The 18,236-nt window shown below is 43.6% G+C and overlaps 1 protein-coding gene across 2 annotated transcripts in view; it reads right to left on the reverse strand.

Moving 5' to 3' along the window:
- MBOAT2 (membrane bound O-acyltransferase domain containing 2) overlaps positions 1-17,161 on the reverse strand; it is a 70,615-nt gene extending 53,454 nt beyond the window's left edge. Inside the window, exon 1 of one of the 2 annotated variants that reach the window (XM_053380950.1) lies at positions 16,880-17,161. In XM_053380950.1, the coding sequence (XP_053236925.1) occupies positions 16,880-16,951 (72 nt within the window). In that variant the 5' untranslated portion in view covers positions 16,952-17,161. The remainder of the gene's footprint in view (positions 1-16,879) is intronic. The other variant, XM_053380951.1, reaches the window with a different exon arrangement.
- Positions 17,162-18,236: the final 1,075 nt, after the last annotated feature.

An 18,236-nucleotide genomic window follows, 5' to 3' on the forward strand; every position in this document is an offset into this window, starting at 1 on the left:
TGCTTCCGCAGACACTTTTTCCAGGTCATGTGGCCAGCATGACTAAGCCGCTTCTGGCAAAGCCAGAGCAGCGCACGGAAACGCTGTTTACCTTCCCGCTGGAGCGGTACCTATTTATCTGCTTGCACTGTGTGCTTTCGAACTGCTAGGTTGGCAGGAGCTGGGACCGAGCAATGGGAGCTCACCCCATTGCGGGGATTTGAACCGCCGACCTTTCGATCAGCAAGCCCAAGCAGCACAGTGGTTTAAACCACAGTGCCACCCGCGTTCATTATGAATACCAGCACCTATTCTTCTCAAGGGGGGGGACACTGCGCCAGACTATGATCTGAAGCCACAATTCATTCTTGGTTTATCAATTATCATTTATTTGCATAAAACTATTCCCAGTTTGGATGTGATGCTAAGCTAAGGATCATGGTTTGTTGCTCTGACTCACTAGTAGGGAGGAGCAAAGCAGGAACAATCTTATCATCCAAGGTAAGTCAGTAACCGTGTGTGAATGTTGCTAGTGAGCTATTAATGATATGGTCTGGGTGAAAGACGCTTTTAGAGGATGCCATATTTTCAACAACTACACCACCTTAAAAAAAAAACCTCAAGAAGAAAAACTGGTTATTACAAATCCAGTATCTCTTTTTCTTCTTGCCACATTATTCAGCCAAGACTCAGAGCACCTTTAAATAATGTGAAACCAGAGTTAATACTAAAGTCAAACAAAAATATTAAAGGCTGCATGCAACATGGAAAATACCTTAATCGAGTGCTCGAGAGAGGGGAATATAATTTGAGTGTGTTATATTTATATAAAATGGAAACACACACACATATATATATAAAAATGAGAGAAAATACCCTAATCCCAGCCATCAGATGCCTCACCTTTTACAGCAGAGAGGCCTGAAAAAGGGTGTCAGAGGGAACAGGTTCATCACGAGATGAGACGACCATTCAGGTACCCAAGTCTCAAAGCTGTTTACACTACACACCCAACAGATGCAATTCAGGCAAAAGGTAAGCACTGGTTTCAGCAAGGCAAAGTTAACTGCATTCCCTCGTTGAAATCAACAGGACATAAAGATATTTGGACAGAGGTAACCATTTGTAGTTGGATTTATTACCAGAGACTTTCAGTTTCTGTGGAGTTTCGCTTCCCTTTAAAATGTATGGGTAACAAGATAGGACAGTAACTGGTTTGACAAGAAGGAGGGTTAGTCAGACCATAATTTCACAAACTTTGTCCTAGCAAAACTCTCATCGAGTTAAGGTGGAGGGAGTTTAAAGAAAAAGAAGAGACTTGTCCATCTACACATGGACTGATGAAAGGTTTTCCAACTTTGTTTTAAAGCACAAGCATTAACTTGTGCTATGTGAGCAAAACTCCTTCTGCCTCTTGACTCACTGCTCACCAATACACCCACGAAGGCTCAGTTTAAGATTTCAGCAGAGAAACAGTCAGGGACACACAGGCTAGGCTGCCCCTCATGCTTCCTGCAATTTTTGCTGCCCACCCAGGAAAGACTACACAGTTGTGGCCAAGTATGAAAAAGGTAAACAACTTGGTTCCTTGCACCATATCTTTGCCCAGGGCCACAAGCCCACCTAGCCGCTAACTGATGCTTTAAAGTTTTACTAACATTTTGCTTTATTTCATTATACAAGGTAAAGGGACCCCTGACCATTAGGTCCAGTCGTGACCGACTCTGGGGTTGCGGTGCTCATCTTGCTTTACTGGCCGAGGGAGCCGGCGTACAGTTTCCGGGTCATGTGGCCAGCATGACTAAGCTGCTTCTGGCGAACCAGAGCAGCACACGGAAACGCCGTTTACCTTCTCGCCGGAGCGGTACCTATTTATCTACTTGCACTTTGACATGCTTTCGAACTGCTAGGTAGGCAGGAGCAGGGACCGAGCAACGGGAGCTCACCCCATTGTGGGGATTCGAACCGCCAACCTTCTGATCGGCAAGTCCTAGGCTCTGTGGTTTAACCCACAGCACCACCCGCGTCCCTTACCTTGCTTTATTTTATTTTCACAAGGACCTTGTGAAGCAGGTTAGATCAAGAGACAGCAGCTGACACAGTAACCCAGTAGGGCTTCATGGCTGAGTGGAGATTTAAACTTGGGACTGCTTGATCCTGTTGAGACACTCAGATAAACACTACACGACGACGCTGGCTCCCACTGACAAAATGCCAGTGAAAGTAGATGGGGAGGGTCATATCGGCCTCAATACCATCAACCACTATTGCACAGTCGCGTAGGAAATCTCCACTTCCTAGACCTATCAGCACAAAAGAGCAGACTGGAAAAGCAGGCAAGGAACTACCCCTTCAACTTCAATGTGTACAAACTTGCTACACATGTACAAGTTGCATACAAATGTAGACATGCCATGGAGCAATTCAACAATATTTGGAATTCATTTTTATAAATACCGTATTAGGTTAAGGTCTGGTTAACATTTGTAACCTTTTAAAATGACATTTTTATATTTATTTTTGGTAATGTATACTTTTTCTTGCTGTTTTGTTTTCTACATGGGTACTATTTCTTTTCTTTTCTTCTACTTTTTTGTGTCTGCTTTTACTTTGTGCACTTATATCTTTGTACTTTTTATTTTTCAATAAAGAATATAAAATGTAACCTTATTTATGTATGCCACTACTGCGGCCTGTGTTTCGTTAGTCCCAAAATGGAAAACGATGTGGTCCCAGGTAAAGAAGAATGGCAACTTAAACTGATGAAATATGCACAGCTTGCAGATCTAACTTACAGAATAAGAGAACAAGCAGAACATCCGTTTAAAGAAGATTGGAAAATGTTTATTGAAAATATGGGGGGAAATTGTGTACACTTGAAAACATTGGCAGCATTAAGATAAATTCAACAGGGTAAATAAGTTTTGATGGAAGTAATCATGGAATACTGAATGGTTTAGTTTATATAAAATATGCAGGGATTTATGTTATGCAAAATGAACCACGGAAAGAGAAGAAGGGAAGTCATTGACATTTTAAGGTTGTTTAAATGAATATTCTAAATTCTAAAACAGAAAATTTAATTAAAAAATTATATATAGAGAAAACATTAAAAAAAAACCTCTCATAGGGCACTGGTGGTTAACCTGTGGTTCCACAGCTCCAGATGTTGTTGAACGTCAACTCTCTTCATCCCAGACCACTGGCCATGTTGTATGGAGCTGATGGGAGTTGGAGTCTGTCAGGGAACTGCCATCGGAGCCTAGAGTGGAGGTAAGGCTCCCTAATGATGCAGGAGAAGGGACCGGCAGGGAGAGAGAGCAAGCTTCCTTTGAGGAAGGAAATAGGAAGGACACCAGGAAGCAAGGGGAGACTGCGGAGGGAGGGCTCCGAGACTCTTCCACAGAGAGCAGCGGGGAGAGCCCAGGACCTCCGTTGGGCACGCCCACTCTGCGCAGGAGACTTCCGCGCAGAGAGGCTAGGTGGAGACTTGGGGTGAAGGAATTTTTATGCTGGAAGAAGTTCAGAAAACGCCCACTGACGGATTCTGCCAGTGACTGACATAGCCATGGAGAAAGGGCTGTCCAGCCAGGGAAAGGTTTAGCCAGGCAACGTTGCCTAGAGCTGCAGCACCCTTTACGCACAAGCAACCCCCAATTCCCTTCACAGAGTCCAACAAGACCTGGCAAGCCATAGATTAGCCACCCCTGCCCTATAGCATGCCTATGCTATCAATTTGATATTATGAAAGAACCACCAAACAAAATGCAGGTATGATCAAATTCTTTCCATCATATGTGTAACAGCAAGAATACTGGTGCAGCAAACAGTGAATTTGACTTCAGATGCTTCGCAAGTAAAGATGTAGCTCTACAGAGTTTTCCATATTACATGCAAAAGAAATCTTGACCAAATAAAGGTGGGAAAGCTGTTTCAATGGAGAATGTTAATACGCTTGTATAAAAATATTCCAAAACTGCTATTTTTAAGGCTTTCATCTATACATGGTAGGGATACTATTTTGGCTTGCTTCTATGACTTCCTTAGAAGAAAAGCAAAAGCAAACTTCAGATCTCATCCAATGCACACACCAAGTGCTTTCCCTACCATATGCCAAACTGCAGCAAAGGAGGACATATTAATTCAGAACTTGACCCAATTCTGTTACTGCCCTACCTAGGTGGATGAATGCTTTGTGCTGTACAAAGAGCACAAATTGAGCCAACACTTAGTGAGAGAGGATTTATTTCCTAGTATATCTAGTGCATGAATGGACCACTGGTAATACCAGGTTCCATTGCTGAGCCTCCAGATTTTGATGTTGTATCTCTGTCCAGTTTAACTGTTTGTGCAGCAATGGGGTGCATTTACCAGGGATTGGGAACTTCCCAGTCCACAGGCCAAATACAGTCCACCAGGTCTCTCAGTCTGGCCCCCAGCACTTTCCAGAGGCCCCTTCTCTCTAGATTACGCTGTTCCACCCCACCAACCCACTGCCCCCCATTTCACTTCCTCCACAACCATCCTTGCAAAACATTAAAATGGTGGAAGAAAACAGGGCTGTGGTAGAGACAGGCCCAATCTTTGGACTATGCTGGGTTCCGACCACCACCCTGCAAAACGCTAAGATCCTCAAACTGAAATGCAATTCTTGCGTAACGCAACTCTGGAGCTTTTACTACATGTCCAAGCATAACTCCCTTCTTGCAAAGTCAACAAGCAAGTGAGATGGAGTGTGACAGCCATGTCTAGTGAAATTGCCCCAGTTTATGGGACGTGTAAAATTGCTCTGGATATGTTTGTTACAAGCCAGCAGAGCTTCACACAGTCCTAGAGAGTGAACGTGCTTTATGCCCCTTTCTAGGCTAAATGTTCATTTCCTGAATGCTTAGTCAATGCCGGATTGAAAACCAACATATTCATCAACACAGGAAGCTGTTTTGATATTTCATTCTCCAACATTAAAAAAAAACACACCCATTTTTCTCCCTATATTTCAAAATCTGCTGTAAGTTCAAAATTCATTATTTCTTTTGTCACATACTATGCACTAATACATCTTAAATAGGAATACACCTGCAGAAGTAAGGGGGGAATCTTAATTTCTAAAGGAAAGTTGTTTTAAAAATCACCCCAATAACTAGGTTCATAGATATTTTCCTCCCAACACCAGAAACATGAGCAAGAAGCTGGCGTGTGGGAGAACATCTCATTTCAGCAACCTAGTAAAATGTGCCCACTTTAAGTAGCCTGGATAGCTCAGTTGGTTATACCATAGTGGTGATAACGCCAAGGTTGCAAGTTTGATGATCCTCAGGGTTCCGTCTAACTCTACAATTCTATGAAATAAATGATAATTACCTCAGTGGGGCTATCCACACGTTTAAAAAGGTAAAGGTAAAGGACGAGCTGGGAACGAGAAATGGGAGCTCACCCCGTCGCGGGGATTCAAACTACCGACCTTCTGATCGGCAAGCCCAAGAGGCTCAGTGGTTTAGACCACAGCGCCACCCGCATCCCTATCCACATGTTTACATAACTGTATTTGTTAAAAAGTAATGTAGAGTATTAGGCAACAAATATATGGCCCTTTAAATTGATCATCATTTCTCAGATTTGTTAATAGACAGCATTTGTATCATTTGGCTCAGGCACTGCATTTAGAAACCAGTTGCTAGAATTGCTTGTATACAACCAGTACATTAATCCACATTTTCTGCTTTTCACAAGCATAACAGTGAAGTGTGGTTATCTGTCTCTGCATCCCTTGGTTTGATCTATTCTTCAACCTTTACAGAATTTCTTCTCATAATACATATTTCTTACTCAAAAACACAATGCTTTTTCTGTTGTCAAATCAGAGTACAGAGCGCATATGTCAATTTTGAATAGGTGCATGTTTGTAGATTATTCTTCTTCTGAAGAATTACAAGAGGAAACTAGTTAAGGATAAGGTTCCTGCTTCTTCATATTTTGAAGGGAAAATATGTGAATTATACACACACTGATTCTTCACACATATCACGCTGAAATAAATTAACAATTTGACCTCAAGCATCAGAACATGAGTAATCTCAAGAAGCACTCCATTTTTATATCTAAAACCCTAGTGACAGCTCAGATTTAACAGTAAACCAAGGTGTGGCGTTACAAGCAAGAAAATACTGGAGTTTTGATTTCCCGTGCTCCGTTCCCCTTTCTGAGATGCCATTTCTCCACTTATTTCCTGGTTCTCGGCAACCCAAAATTAACCATTTTGCCCAAACTGCCCCAAAACTAGTTTGCCCGCAAAGAAGAGAGTGCATCAAACTTGTGTCTTTGTGGGAGTGCTTTTAATCCCGCAGAAATGTCTGCTAATGGAAAGGAAAAAGGGAGTTCACGTTTGCCAATTTCCTCCTCTCCCACTGCAGCCAAAAAATTATACCGAACATGTTAACCGTATATGAAAGTGAAAAATGAGTCTGTAGGTTGACATTTTCATCAAATTACCCTAACTGTGCCAAGAATTGCCTATCCTGGCTAAGAGCCGTGCTGAATATCAATTTAAAGCCATAGCCATAAGTGCGCATCCTGCTCCTTATACTGGTAGACTAAAGTAGCCTGATGGCAGATAAAAGCAAACACCTTTTTATGGGGCTATTTACTTTGGAATGCTTTATTGCAGTTTACCTGCCACTGGCATTTACAGTTTTTTTTGAAATTTCTCATTTTCAGAAGTCCTGGTCTCCCATGTCTTCTTTATTTAGCAAGTCTATGCCTTCTTCACCACACTACAACTCCCATCATCCATGACTACTTGTCATGCTGATGGAGGCTGATGGAAGTTGGGAGTCCAACAACATCTGAAGCACTGCAGATACTCAATTCCTGGTCTTAATGATTATGTTCTACACACAAGTAATACATGAATGAGGTTTTTAAAAAAGGGAAACAGAGTACACATCTCTAACATTTCGAATGCCTACTCTGACTCCAAAAGCAACACAGTACACTTATATTATTCCTATAAGTTCAACATGATAGACCAAACGCCCTGTTAAGTTTCTCAATGTGCTGTTATTAGGAGACACAATCCCAAAGACAAGCAGACCTCCTTACAAATATTTCTTGCGCTATATCCCTGCTGAAGAAGACATTTACAGCTCTTGACCTTTACACAATCTTTTGTGTAATGGCCCAGTGAGGCAGGAAAATATAGACAGACATATTCTGGCTTATCGCAGTGCGCAGCCAAGAGAAGAGCTGTACATATATGCAAAAGGCTCGCGAACATTTTGGCTTCTTAAACTGATATATGAATGTCTGGATGTGGCAACTGACTTCCTCCCCAAGCCTAGGTTGGCTGTTATCTTGAAATGTCCCCATGTGACAAATAAAGAGGTGTCAGTCTGGGGAAAAACCAGTGATCACACTACTTAGGCTATGGAAGTTCATTCCACTTTTGTCTCTTGTCAAACAGACCTTCCTAGGATTTGATGGGTCTGCATGGCCAGGCACTTGCCAAGGTCCCATGCCCCAAGAAGGTGTCCCGCTGACAAGAGCTCCCTTCTCTTCACCACTGCAATCTGCTTGTCTCTCGCTCTGGCTCAGAGGCCATGAGCAAACAAACAGGAGGAGGAGCTGTCACTCACTACCTACTTGCTCACTGGCTCTGCTTGACAAGCAAGCAGGTAATAATAGCCAGTGTTAGAAACTCAGATATATAAACTAGGTGCCAAATACCTCCTTAAACCAAGGTGACAGTCGCCAAAACTGAACGTCTACTTGACATTTTGGGGTAAGGCAGCTCTGAAGAGTCTTATTTTTTCAAATGATAGACTGACTGTGAGTGATTCAAAGACATCTGGCTAGTTCAGATGACTACCTTGAGTTGGGTTAAGGACTCTGAGAACTTAAAAGAAGAAAAGTCACCTGATCCAGGGACAGTTCGCATATATACAGGCCTGTTCTGACCTCATTTTCTTAAAGGTGACACGAACCATTTACAATGTTAAGGATATTCTTCACAACTGTGAGCAGGGGAGTGGGGTGGGGTAAGTGAAGACAAGCTACAACAAGTAACTATAACGTTGATCACTGCTCCTGGCTCAGGCTGCACAGAAAAAGCATTTGGGTTCCTGAAATTCATTCTGATTGTGCAGATAAAAATATAACTGATAGAATTCTACAGGTAAGTTGTATTACTGTGTGAAAACTGTCAAGATTCAATTATCTTCAGTCACGCACCTCCAGATGGTAGAGATGTCAGATGCCATCCTGGTACCCAGGCATCTTCACTTGGCTGGTTGATAGCCCGATGCAAAATGTGCCTGACTAATTTTGAAGACTGGTGATAGTAATTGTTAGGAGAGGCTCAGAACTTACAGGGTTAAGAGTTCTGAGTGATGACGCCTCACATTCTGAGGGCGGGTTTAGAACACTGAAGGGAGGGTTTTACTGCGTCTTTCAGTGTGTGTGTTAGCTCCGTGGAGAAAGGAGCAAGATGTGCGCTCTGTCGCCAGGCAGGAGATTTATAGCTGTTGTGTTTTGCTAAGGAATAAAGACTTTAAAGATAAGGAGACTGCTGCGTTTCAGCCTGAGTTATTACCACACGAAAGAACGTTTCCTGCTTCTGTTCCGCTGTGTTTACGCTCTGCTGAGTCAAAGGTCCCAGGGGGGAAGACCAGAGCCGCGCAGGAAGTGTGCCGGACCCCTCGGACGCCATTGGCCTCCAAAGTAATGAGGTGGCAGAAGAGGAGCAGCCACTCCAGCAAAGGCAGTGAGGGGACAGTCTCATTGAGGAAAGGGAGGCTATTGGGGAGAGCCAGTGTGGTGTAGTGGTTAAGAGCAGTGGACTCGTAATCTGGTGAACCGGGTTTGATTCCCTGCTCCTTCATATGCAGCTGCTGGGTGACCTTGGGCTAGTCACACTTCTGTGAAGTCTCTTAGCCTCACTCACCTCACAGAGAGTTTGTTGTGGGAGCGGAGGGGGAAGGAGATTGTGAGCCGCTTTGAGACTCCTTAGGGTAGGTAGTGATAAAGCAGGATATCAAATCCAAAATCCAAATCCAAACTCTTGCCCAAGAGCCCTCCTAAACTGAAGCCAACACTAAATTTCCTTGGATTTGGTTTTGTTCAAAAAAGCTGTATGGTGAGAGTCAAGTGAGAGACAAAAATGTGTGCATACCTGGCCCAGGTAAGCCTCTTTTCAAACTCCATCTCCAGCCAAAGCCCACACAAGGCAAATTTTCCACCCCGTTCCTTGCTTTCCCCACTACTAATTACATTTCTTTGGCACGATATAAATTAAAGCATTAGTAGCATTTGAAGAATTGCTGCCTTCCAAAGTAGTGAGAGGCACCAAAGTCTGGTCCTACAGTTAAGGCATACGGATCAGTAGTTACGCTGCTGCTACAGACTCCAACAAAGTGCCAATTTTAGAAGGGTAAGAGGGCTGGAATTTCTCAAATTTGTATCCTAACACTTTCTCTCACAAGAGTATAGTTGAAGATATCGCTTTAAATAAATCTTAGGATCACTGAAAACTAGAATATATCCCAAGAGGATTTCTGGAGAATCAAATATGCTGATTCAGTGAGCCTGGGACCCTAAGATTAACCAGTGATTGCGCTGCTGCGCGCGCGCGCACACACACACACACACACACACACAGCGGCTGTAGTTTACACATGCTTTAACATGACATGCACTAGCAGGATCAAGCTACAGCGAGCCTTGGGCTTGAAGACTCCCCACCTCCACTTCTTACGTGCCTGGTTAAGTGCAGCTTGCCATGCTGGCCACACCCAGAACCAGGGTTAGCAATAGTTAGCTTAAACAAGCCAGCTTCAGAAACCATGATTTGAAGCTAGCTTGTTTTAAACTAACCAGAGTTAACACTAACCAGAGTTTGTCCTGCAAGGCAACATGACAAGCCATAAGTAATCAAACACACAGGTGAAAGAGGAGAAAAAGAGAGGTGGGGAGCATGCAAGCTTGTAGTTTTCTGTGGCTCATTTCCCCTTGGGCACGCTACACTAAACCATGGTTTGGCATGACATTGTCAGGGCAAATAACATGTATACAAGTGAAATCACCAGACCTGAAACCACTTTCTTGAACTAAATTTTCCAACTCTTCTTCTGGTTTAGACGCTGTATGACAAGTTGCCATTTGGGCATAGACAAAAAGTCATGGAATTTTCATGTGCGCTTGGTCAGCAGACAAAATCTGTTTCCAGACAATCTGTAAAAATACCCAATTTGCAGTCCAGAATTTGCCATCTACATTTATAAACTAGCTGCTGCTTTGCATCAAGCCATTTCATTACAACAGCAAAGGCTCAAGCCTTTGGCTATACAGAAAATTCATTCCATACAGAAAATATCCCACCAGTAATCATGTTGCACTTGATTTTCCCCCATTCCCAGCCACTGAAACTCCTGACTTAGAACCTCTCTCTTGTCTCCACAATTCAGAGCAATTTGCTGATGGGGAAGAAGATTTAGATCGTTCTCTACTTTGCCCTGGTCTCTTGAATCTACCATGGCAGCTTTCCTTCTCCAATAGCCAAGAGGCTGTACAGCACCTCTTTTCTATCACAGCTGCCCATTTCTATGGCAACAGAAAAGCAGCAGTGTTAAAACAGATTCTTGTCTTCCACAGTCACCAGGGTCAGACTAAACAAGGGCAAAACAAGGGGCCCAAAGGCCCTTGGTGCAAGCAGAAAAGATCTAATGACAAGTCAAAATGAATAGTGGCAGATAATGAATTCTGGCAGAGATAACTCTGAAGACTAGATGGGAAGGATCTCAATTGTCAACTGACAAGATAAGCTATTCAACAATCATAAGGTAACAAAGAAATACTGCCTAGCTTTACTTTTTTCCTCCTCCATTCCCAATCCCTTTTCCTTTTGTGTCAGTTACCGGTATTTCAGGCTGTAAATCTGAAACGTTCTTATTGCAATTCTTATGCCGTGCTAGCAGTTCTTTTTTTCTTTTTTCTTTTTTGCAGAAGAGCAAGGAACAAATTCATGTGCAACATCAGGTCTCGAACATGATCCCTTTTTTCACAATGTGCTATACAAATTAAAGAGATAGGAATTCAGAAAACCCAACTCTACATAAATTAAAATAAAGCAGCTTTATGCCAGTTTCCCAACAATGCAACTAACCAGCAGCAAAGGTGTTGGAAATTAAAAAATAATATTTTTTTTTTATAATTCCAAGTCTACAACGTGATTTATCATATTTATTCTGTTGATCCTCACTTATCTAGATGCAGAAGAGTACTATCTTTCCCACTGTCCTGAGGTAGAGATATTTCCCAAGTCCATGATTCCATAGGAACATGGGACTCTGCCCAACACAGTGCATGATATGATATCAAACTTGTTATAAAGCAGCAAAAGTGTACCATCAAACCGACCCCTTCTCCCAATATTCTTCCTGATTCCTGCCCATCATAGTATTCTAAACACTGAAGCCTGTAGCAAAAAACATTGTTGGGGAATTAACAGCGGATGTTTTGCACTAAGAGCCTAGATAAATACTTTAAAATTTAATTAATAATATTGAAAAAATAATAATATTGAAAAATAAGTGCCTTTTTAATGCTAAAAAGCAGAAGCAGGTTTACCTCTTCCTGAGAAATTGAACCTGCACTTTTTCTTCCTTATAGCTTCACAACCAAGAGGGTTCATGATTTACTTTTTAATGAAAAGTTAAAAATTCAAGGAAAGGAACAGGGCCCTACAATCTTGCCCACATCTACATCCCTGGTCATACTATACAACACACATGCATAGCTCCAAAATATGGTTTGAATAAGAAATGAGTCACAACCTTGTGCCTTCTCACAATCTCAGAAACCAGAAGAAAAAAATCCACTTCAAACCATGTTTTTCGAAACCATTTTGAAGTTGAGGCACTAAACATGATTGGCCAATTTGTATGTCATAGCAAACTACAATTAGCCCTAAATTGCAAACTACAATCTGCAAGCAGGAGAGAAGGAAAAAGGTGTTTCTCCTCTGAACTGAGCCAGATATTCTTTTTCAACACATGGAGAGGAAAAGTTACTTCACTTTATATCACAGACGCCAAAGCTTCTCTTTTTGATTAGCACATAACATAAGGAGCCAATTTCTCATTGCTCTTTGCCACACCCAACCCTTGTTCATGATTACCTGACTACACTCTGTGCATTAGTGTGGTTCGTTCCACGTATACATACAAATACACACTCGATTGCCATACAATTGCAGAACTGTAACAAACAAAAAAGGCAAAACACATCCTTCTTGCCTCTTTGAATATTGCAATTGTGCCTACGCATAAGTCAATCTGTAGAAAAACCTGTCTTACTTTGTAACTCACAACTGGCTTGAATACCAAAAAAATTAGTAACACTTGGGAAGAGGCCATTATCTTCTGTTGCAACAAAATAGTGTGCTCTTTCAGTCCCTACTATGCTGCTGCATGTGCTGCTGTGGCCAGGAACAAGAGGGAGGGAGGAAAACACGAAAAATCCTACCTATAACTGAAGCAAGGGCTGGCATGCAATGGACATAAGAGATGAACAAACTGAAATCATGACAACCTGGTGTCAGGAATGTGAAATATGGGTTATGCTTGCTCATCGACCTACAGGGCGGAAAGGTTTCATGGAAAGGGGAGCAAGAGATACCAGTAAAGCGCCCTAAACAAGCCGAAACAACGAAGGGAAAAGAAATGGACCCAGATGGAGCATGCAAAGTTGAAGGCATGAAGGATAGGGGAAGACTGACTAGTCCCCAAAGCTTCAGGATACAATATGAAATGATGACAACTTACTATTTCATACAGAACACCAAACTGTCCTAAGCTGAAGAGACTCAATACACTTTCCCTTACAGCCACGTCTGCTTTTATTCTTGCACTGACAAATTTGCAGTGCACAGTATTCAGCCCAAGATTTGTTAGGTTTTCTCTTCTGAAGATGTTCTTATAATAGTACCATGAAAAGTAAGACTATGAACAGTCTTCAGTCCAAACCTGCCTTCCCCACCCTGGTGCCTCCAGATGTTTTTGGACATGTTCTGGTCATCACGATTGTGCTAACTGGGGATGGTGGAAGCTGCACATATTAATTTTTATCGCATTTGTATCCCACCTTTCCACCAAGGCATTCAAAGTCGTATGTATGGCCGTTTTTCTCTCCCATCATCTTACCCTAACAATAACCCTGTGAGGTAGGTTAGGCTGAGAGACAGTGTCTGGTCTAAAGTCACCCAGAAGGATTCGTGGCTGAGTGCTGATCCCAGTTTTCCTAGGCCCTAGTCCAACATCCTGAGGGCAAAGGCTGCTTCACACTAAACTTTGATCATCATCAGAAGAGCACAATTATGATTCACCAACCATGAGTTAGGGGAATGACTTTTTTTTCTTATAGGCACCCACTTGTCAACTGAAAGGGCTTGAGCAACTCCTTTATGAGGAAAGGTTACAACATCTGGAGCTTCTTAGTATAGAAAAAAGGAGAGTAGGGGGATATGATAGAAATGTACAAAATTATGCACAGTGTGAAGAAAAGGGGTCGTCCCCCCCTACAACCTAAGGCCAATGAGAAAAACCCAATACTACAACCCAAGGCCGTTCAATGAAGCTGAATGTTATAAGATGAAGATGAATGCTCTAAGATTCATGACAGACAAGGAAATCCTTCACACAATATACCAGGCTTCCTCAAACTCGGCCCTCCAGGTGTTTTTGGCCTATAACTCCCATGATCCCTAGCTAGCAGGACCAGTGGTCAGGGATGATGGGAAATGTAGTCTCAAAACATCTGGAGGGCCAAGTTTGAGGAAGCCTGCTATATACTATGGAACTCACTCTTACAAGGTATAGCGATGTCCACCAATGGGGTGGCATTAAAAGAGGATTAGATAAATTCATAGAGAATAAGGCGATCGATGGCAACCAGCCATGATAACGATGTTCTGCCTCCACTGTCTGAGGCTGTATGTCTCTAAATACCAGTTGCTGGGAATCCCAAGTGAAAACAGTGCTGTTGGGTTCACGTCCTGCTTGCAGGTTGGCCACTATGAGAACAGGATACAGTGGTACCTCGGTTTACGAACTTAATCCGTTCCGGAAGTCCGTTCTTAAACCAAAGCATTCTTAAACCAAGGCGGTTTTTTTCTCATAGCAGTGGGGGACTCAATTTACAAATGGAACACACTGAATAAATAGGAAGTGGAACATGTTCTGCTTCCAAGGCGAAGTTCACAAACCAAAACACCTACTTCTGGGTTTGCAGCTTTCTTAATCCAAGTTGTTCATAAACTAAACTGTTCTTAAACCAAGGTACCACTGTACTGGATTAGTCCGACCTTTTTTGAATGATTGAGCAGGGTTCTTCTTCATATTTATCAAAAGAATATTTAAACCTTTAAAAAGTTGCAAATACTTATCTCAGAATTTAGAGGTGCCACGCCCACTGCCTTGGGTACAGAACACTGTACCCACAAAATATGCTGCATAATCAAATAGGAGGTTTTTTAAATGTACCACACATTTTGTATAGAGGTGTATCTGTGTCGCATATTACCAACTCAGTCTTCCCTGCTTCTGGGAATTTTTGAGACTGAACACTATCCACTTTTACACAGCAATTACGTTGGCCATAGGTGTTTGCTATAATGCAACTTAATAAATATGGACAGCAGACATGCCTCCAAGCACTCGGTGAACACATTTTAGAGAAATGCAGTGAACCAGGGACCTTCCATTCATACTCACACCTTGGTGCAGCAACTCTACTGTAGCACTAGTAAGCCCACGGTGAACATATTTCATAAAAGTGTGGAATGGTTGACATGACGTTATACTCAACTGCTAAAATACCAACAGTATTAGCAAAAATGTAGCTGAAACCTAGCAGATGCGGCACAGCGAAAGTTGATCCCTGTCCTAATATAAGAATGAAGCACATAATTAATTCACTCCAGGCAATGTTAAGCACATTTTGGTGCCACTGATTTCAGTAGAAAGTTCTCCTCCAATGAAATCAATGCGTCTTAAAGGCCTTAACTTTGACCAGCTTGTAACCTTTGTCAGCAACACCGACATGTGTCCGTAAAACAGAATCCTGTTGCATCATATATCTAGGAGCACATACTCTCAAACTATCAGGATTCAAATGTTAAGGCATATGAAGTCTATGGTCCGTCCAACAACCTTGCATTAAAGTGGTAGCTATATTTGACAGATTCAGCCCCTGATTCAGCTTTGACAGTTTCTTTTAGCTTTGTTTATTGTACCCTAAACACAGAAATTTTCAGCTCTGCTCAGAAGAAATTACAAAAAGTTTTCGGGTGTTTCCAAACTACTACTCCTCTTTTTCTACTTTTCAGAAAGTACTACCAATTATTTTGTAAATGTATCCTTTGTATGGGTAGAGCTTTCTTCACCACAGCATGAGAGTAATTTTCCATTTCTCTCTTACTAAAAACACATCTGTACAGTCTGCCTCAAGTCATTTTTTTAAACTGTGGGGTACATAAAGGGTGTTTTTTTAATGAGAAGATAAATTTTCACACCCATCGTTTACTCACTATGAGATTAGAAGTATCAGCGTGACCAAATACAAGTAAAGGTATTCACTGGACCGCCCACAGATTGAACTTGAGAACTGTAGTTCCACATCTCTCCCCTCCCCCTCCCTGGATCTACAAGTCAAGTAAATTGATTTGTGTGCCTCAGTTTCCCCAGTGACATGCACTCTTCTTTAGTACAGGTAATATGCAACATTTACAAACTTTGCCATCACCTAGCATTTTCAGCTTTTCTGAAAGGGAAAATCAGTATACACATATATCACACGTTGTATTGCTTCTGTGTAAATATTACAATGCATTGCATTTATGCAGACTCACGAAATAAATACTCGGCATTCAACTACAGCACACAGCACCCATTAACTGCAAATCGTTAAAGCTTTCAAATGTCTGGAGCCCCACAAGTCCCTCTCTCAGCACAAGAAAAAGGAAGATTCCACTCGGCTGCTTCTTCCCAAGGCCAAACTGAAACAGATGAAATTCTGCCCCCCAAGGAGGTCAAATGGGAATTTTGCCACAGGTTTTAATAGAGCCAGGACTTCCCCCACAGCCAACAAAATAGCTCAAGGCTTCTGGTTCCCAGTTTCCTATTTTAAAGTCTCTGGGTTGTACACAAAGTACATTTCTAACAACGCTGCTTTTGGGGAAATAACCGTGATTTAAACGCTTATCGATCACGGTTTGGAAAGTAGCAGTTTATGTACATCAATAAGCTTATCACTCTTCCCTATAGCACCTGTAACCAAAACGTTGTTTTCCCCAATGATTAAAAAAAAATACAATACGAGCTTGAGATAGTTAAAACGCCCGCTTTATTATTATTATTATTATTATTATTATTATTATTATTCAGCAACAGAATTTTGCCAATGCAGAGGCTTAAAAGGGGCGGCTGTCTAAACGGTAGGCAAAAGCAACCACACATAACACACCCTAAGAACATGATGGCACATACAAAAGGGTGGATGTGCAGATGCATAATCACCCCAACACACACACACCCTCTCCAGATTCCTCCTTTTTTGCGCTCAATATACAGCACTGCACAGAGAGGGAAGAAGAGATGAAAGATAGGCAGTAGATGCAGAAACGCATGTAAAAATCTAATGACCGGAGACGGGAATCTGCTACTTTCGGGTGGGCAATGTGGGGTGGGGTTGCAAAGGGGGAGGAATGCAAGCTCGGAAACACAGAAAAAGGGGGAAGGGATAAGATGGGGGGTGGGGAGGGAGGAACTACATCCTATTCTCATTCCCTCTAAAAGCAGGAGGGCGGCTGCTCTTTGCTGCTCCTGCAGCCGCCGCCGCCGCCGATCCTCACCTGGTCTATGGGCAGCCGAACGGCGTTGCTGAGCGGCTGCAGCAGCGTGGAGCCGGTGGTGCTGGTGGTCATGGCGAAGGAAGCTCGCTCTCCCCCCCGACCCCCGACCCACCCCCCGCCCCGCAACTCCGGGGCCGGCCCGGGAAGGATGGGGAAGCGGGGCGAGAGAGGAAAGCGGGAAGAAGAAGGACCAGCCGCCGCCGCTTCTCCCCTCAGAACATCAGTCAACAGCGGCAGCGAGGAGGCGAAGGAAAAAAAAAAAAAGCCCCAACCCTCAGCGGCGTCGTGACAACAAGGGAGGCGGGACGGGGGTGAGGAGAAAACTCCGAAGTGACAGCGCCGCCGCCCAATCGCGGGGCACCCGAGGAGGCGGGAGACAGGCGGGCCAGTAAGTGGCACCGGCGGCGCTCAATCCGGACGCGACCCTGCTCTTGAGTGACGGCGCCGCGCAGGGAAGGGCGCCAATTGCTGCCCAGCCGAGGCAGGGCAAAGGAGGAGGCTTCTTTTTGGGGGTTGGGGGTGAGGGGAGAGAGGGAGGTCGAGGCTGGCTGGCTCGGCCGGGGAAGATGGTGCCTTTGCAAGCGGCCGCTTCTGGGGAAGCGGGAGGAGGGGAGAGAAGGAAGGAGGTTGCGGGTTCATGCACTTGTTTCAGTGGGGTGTTGGGGCGCGGGGGCAAGCTGGAGAGGCGCGCGCGTCGGAGCGGGGCGCCCCCTCGTTTAATGGGGTGTGGGACACAATAGGGGCAGGTTGCTTTGGAGGGAAGTGGAGAGGCGCAGATAGGAAGGGGCGGAGTGCTTCTCAGGTAGGCGACCTGGTTTGGGTTCCGTCTACCTTTATGGGGGGTGCATCCCAGGCAGGGAAGTCCGCCCGCCCCTGCGCCGTGGCCCTTGCAATCGTTTAGCAGGGTCATCTCCCCCTTGCAAGCATTTTTCAGGGTCATGTGTGTGTGTATGTGACCCAAAAGCCACCTGCAAAGATGAATACACTCTTTTAAAGAAGCCATGCACTTCGAAAATAGCAGCAGCAGCGCCGCGGCACCTTCGTTGCGGGGACCCGCTGAAAACGTCACAAAGGTTTTGTGACGTAACTTGGCAAGTTTTGTGCAGGGTTGGGAGTTCAGCAAAACAAGGGAATGGGCGGATAGTGTGTTCCTGGACATGACGGAGAGGAGAACCCCAGGTTGTAGTTAGTAACCATTCTGAGGGATCGAAAAGATAGGTGCGACCTGGCTTGCCTGTGCATGTGAGAGGAATACTTTCCTTACACCCAGGTCCTCAGGCACAGGAAAATACTGCTGTTGGTTTATATAGGTACTTGCATCCTTAGCCTACAGGGGCATTCAAAACAGCTTGTAAAA

This window comes from Podarcis raffonei, chromosome 3, assembly GCF_027172205.1.
Source record: "Podarcis raffonei isolate rPodRaf1 chromosome 3, rPodRaf1.pri, whole genome shotgun sequence".
In the NCBI taxonomy this organism is placed as follows: Eukaryota; Metazoa; Chordata; class Lepidosauria; order Squamata; family Lacertidae; genus Podarcis; species Podarcis raffonei.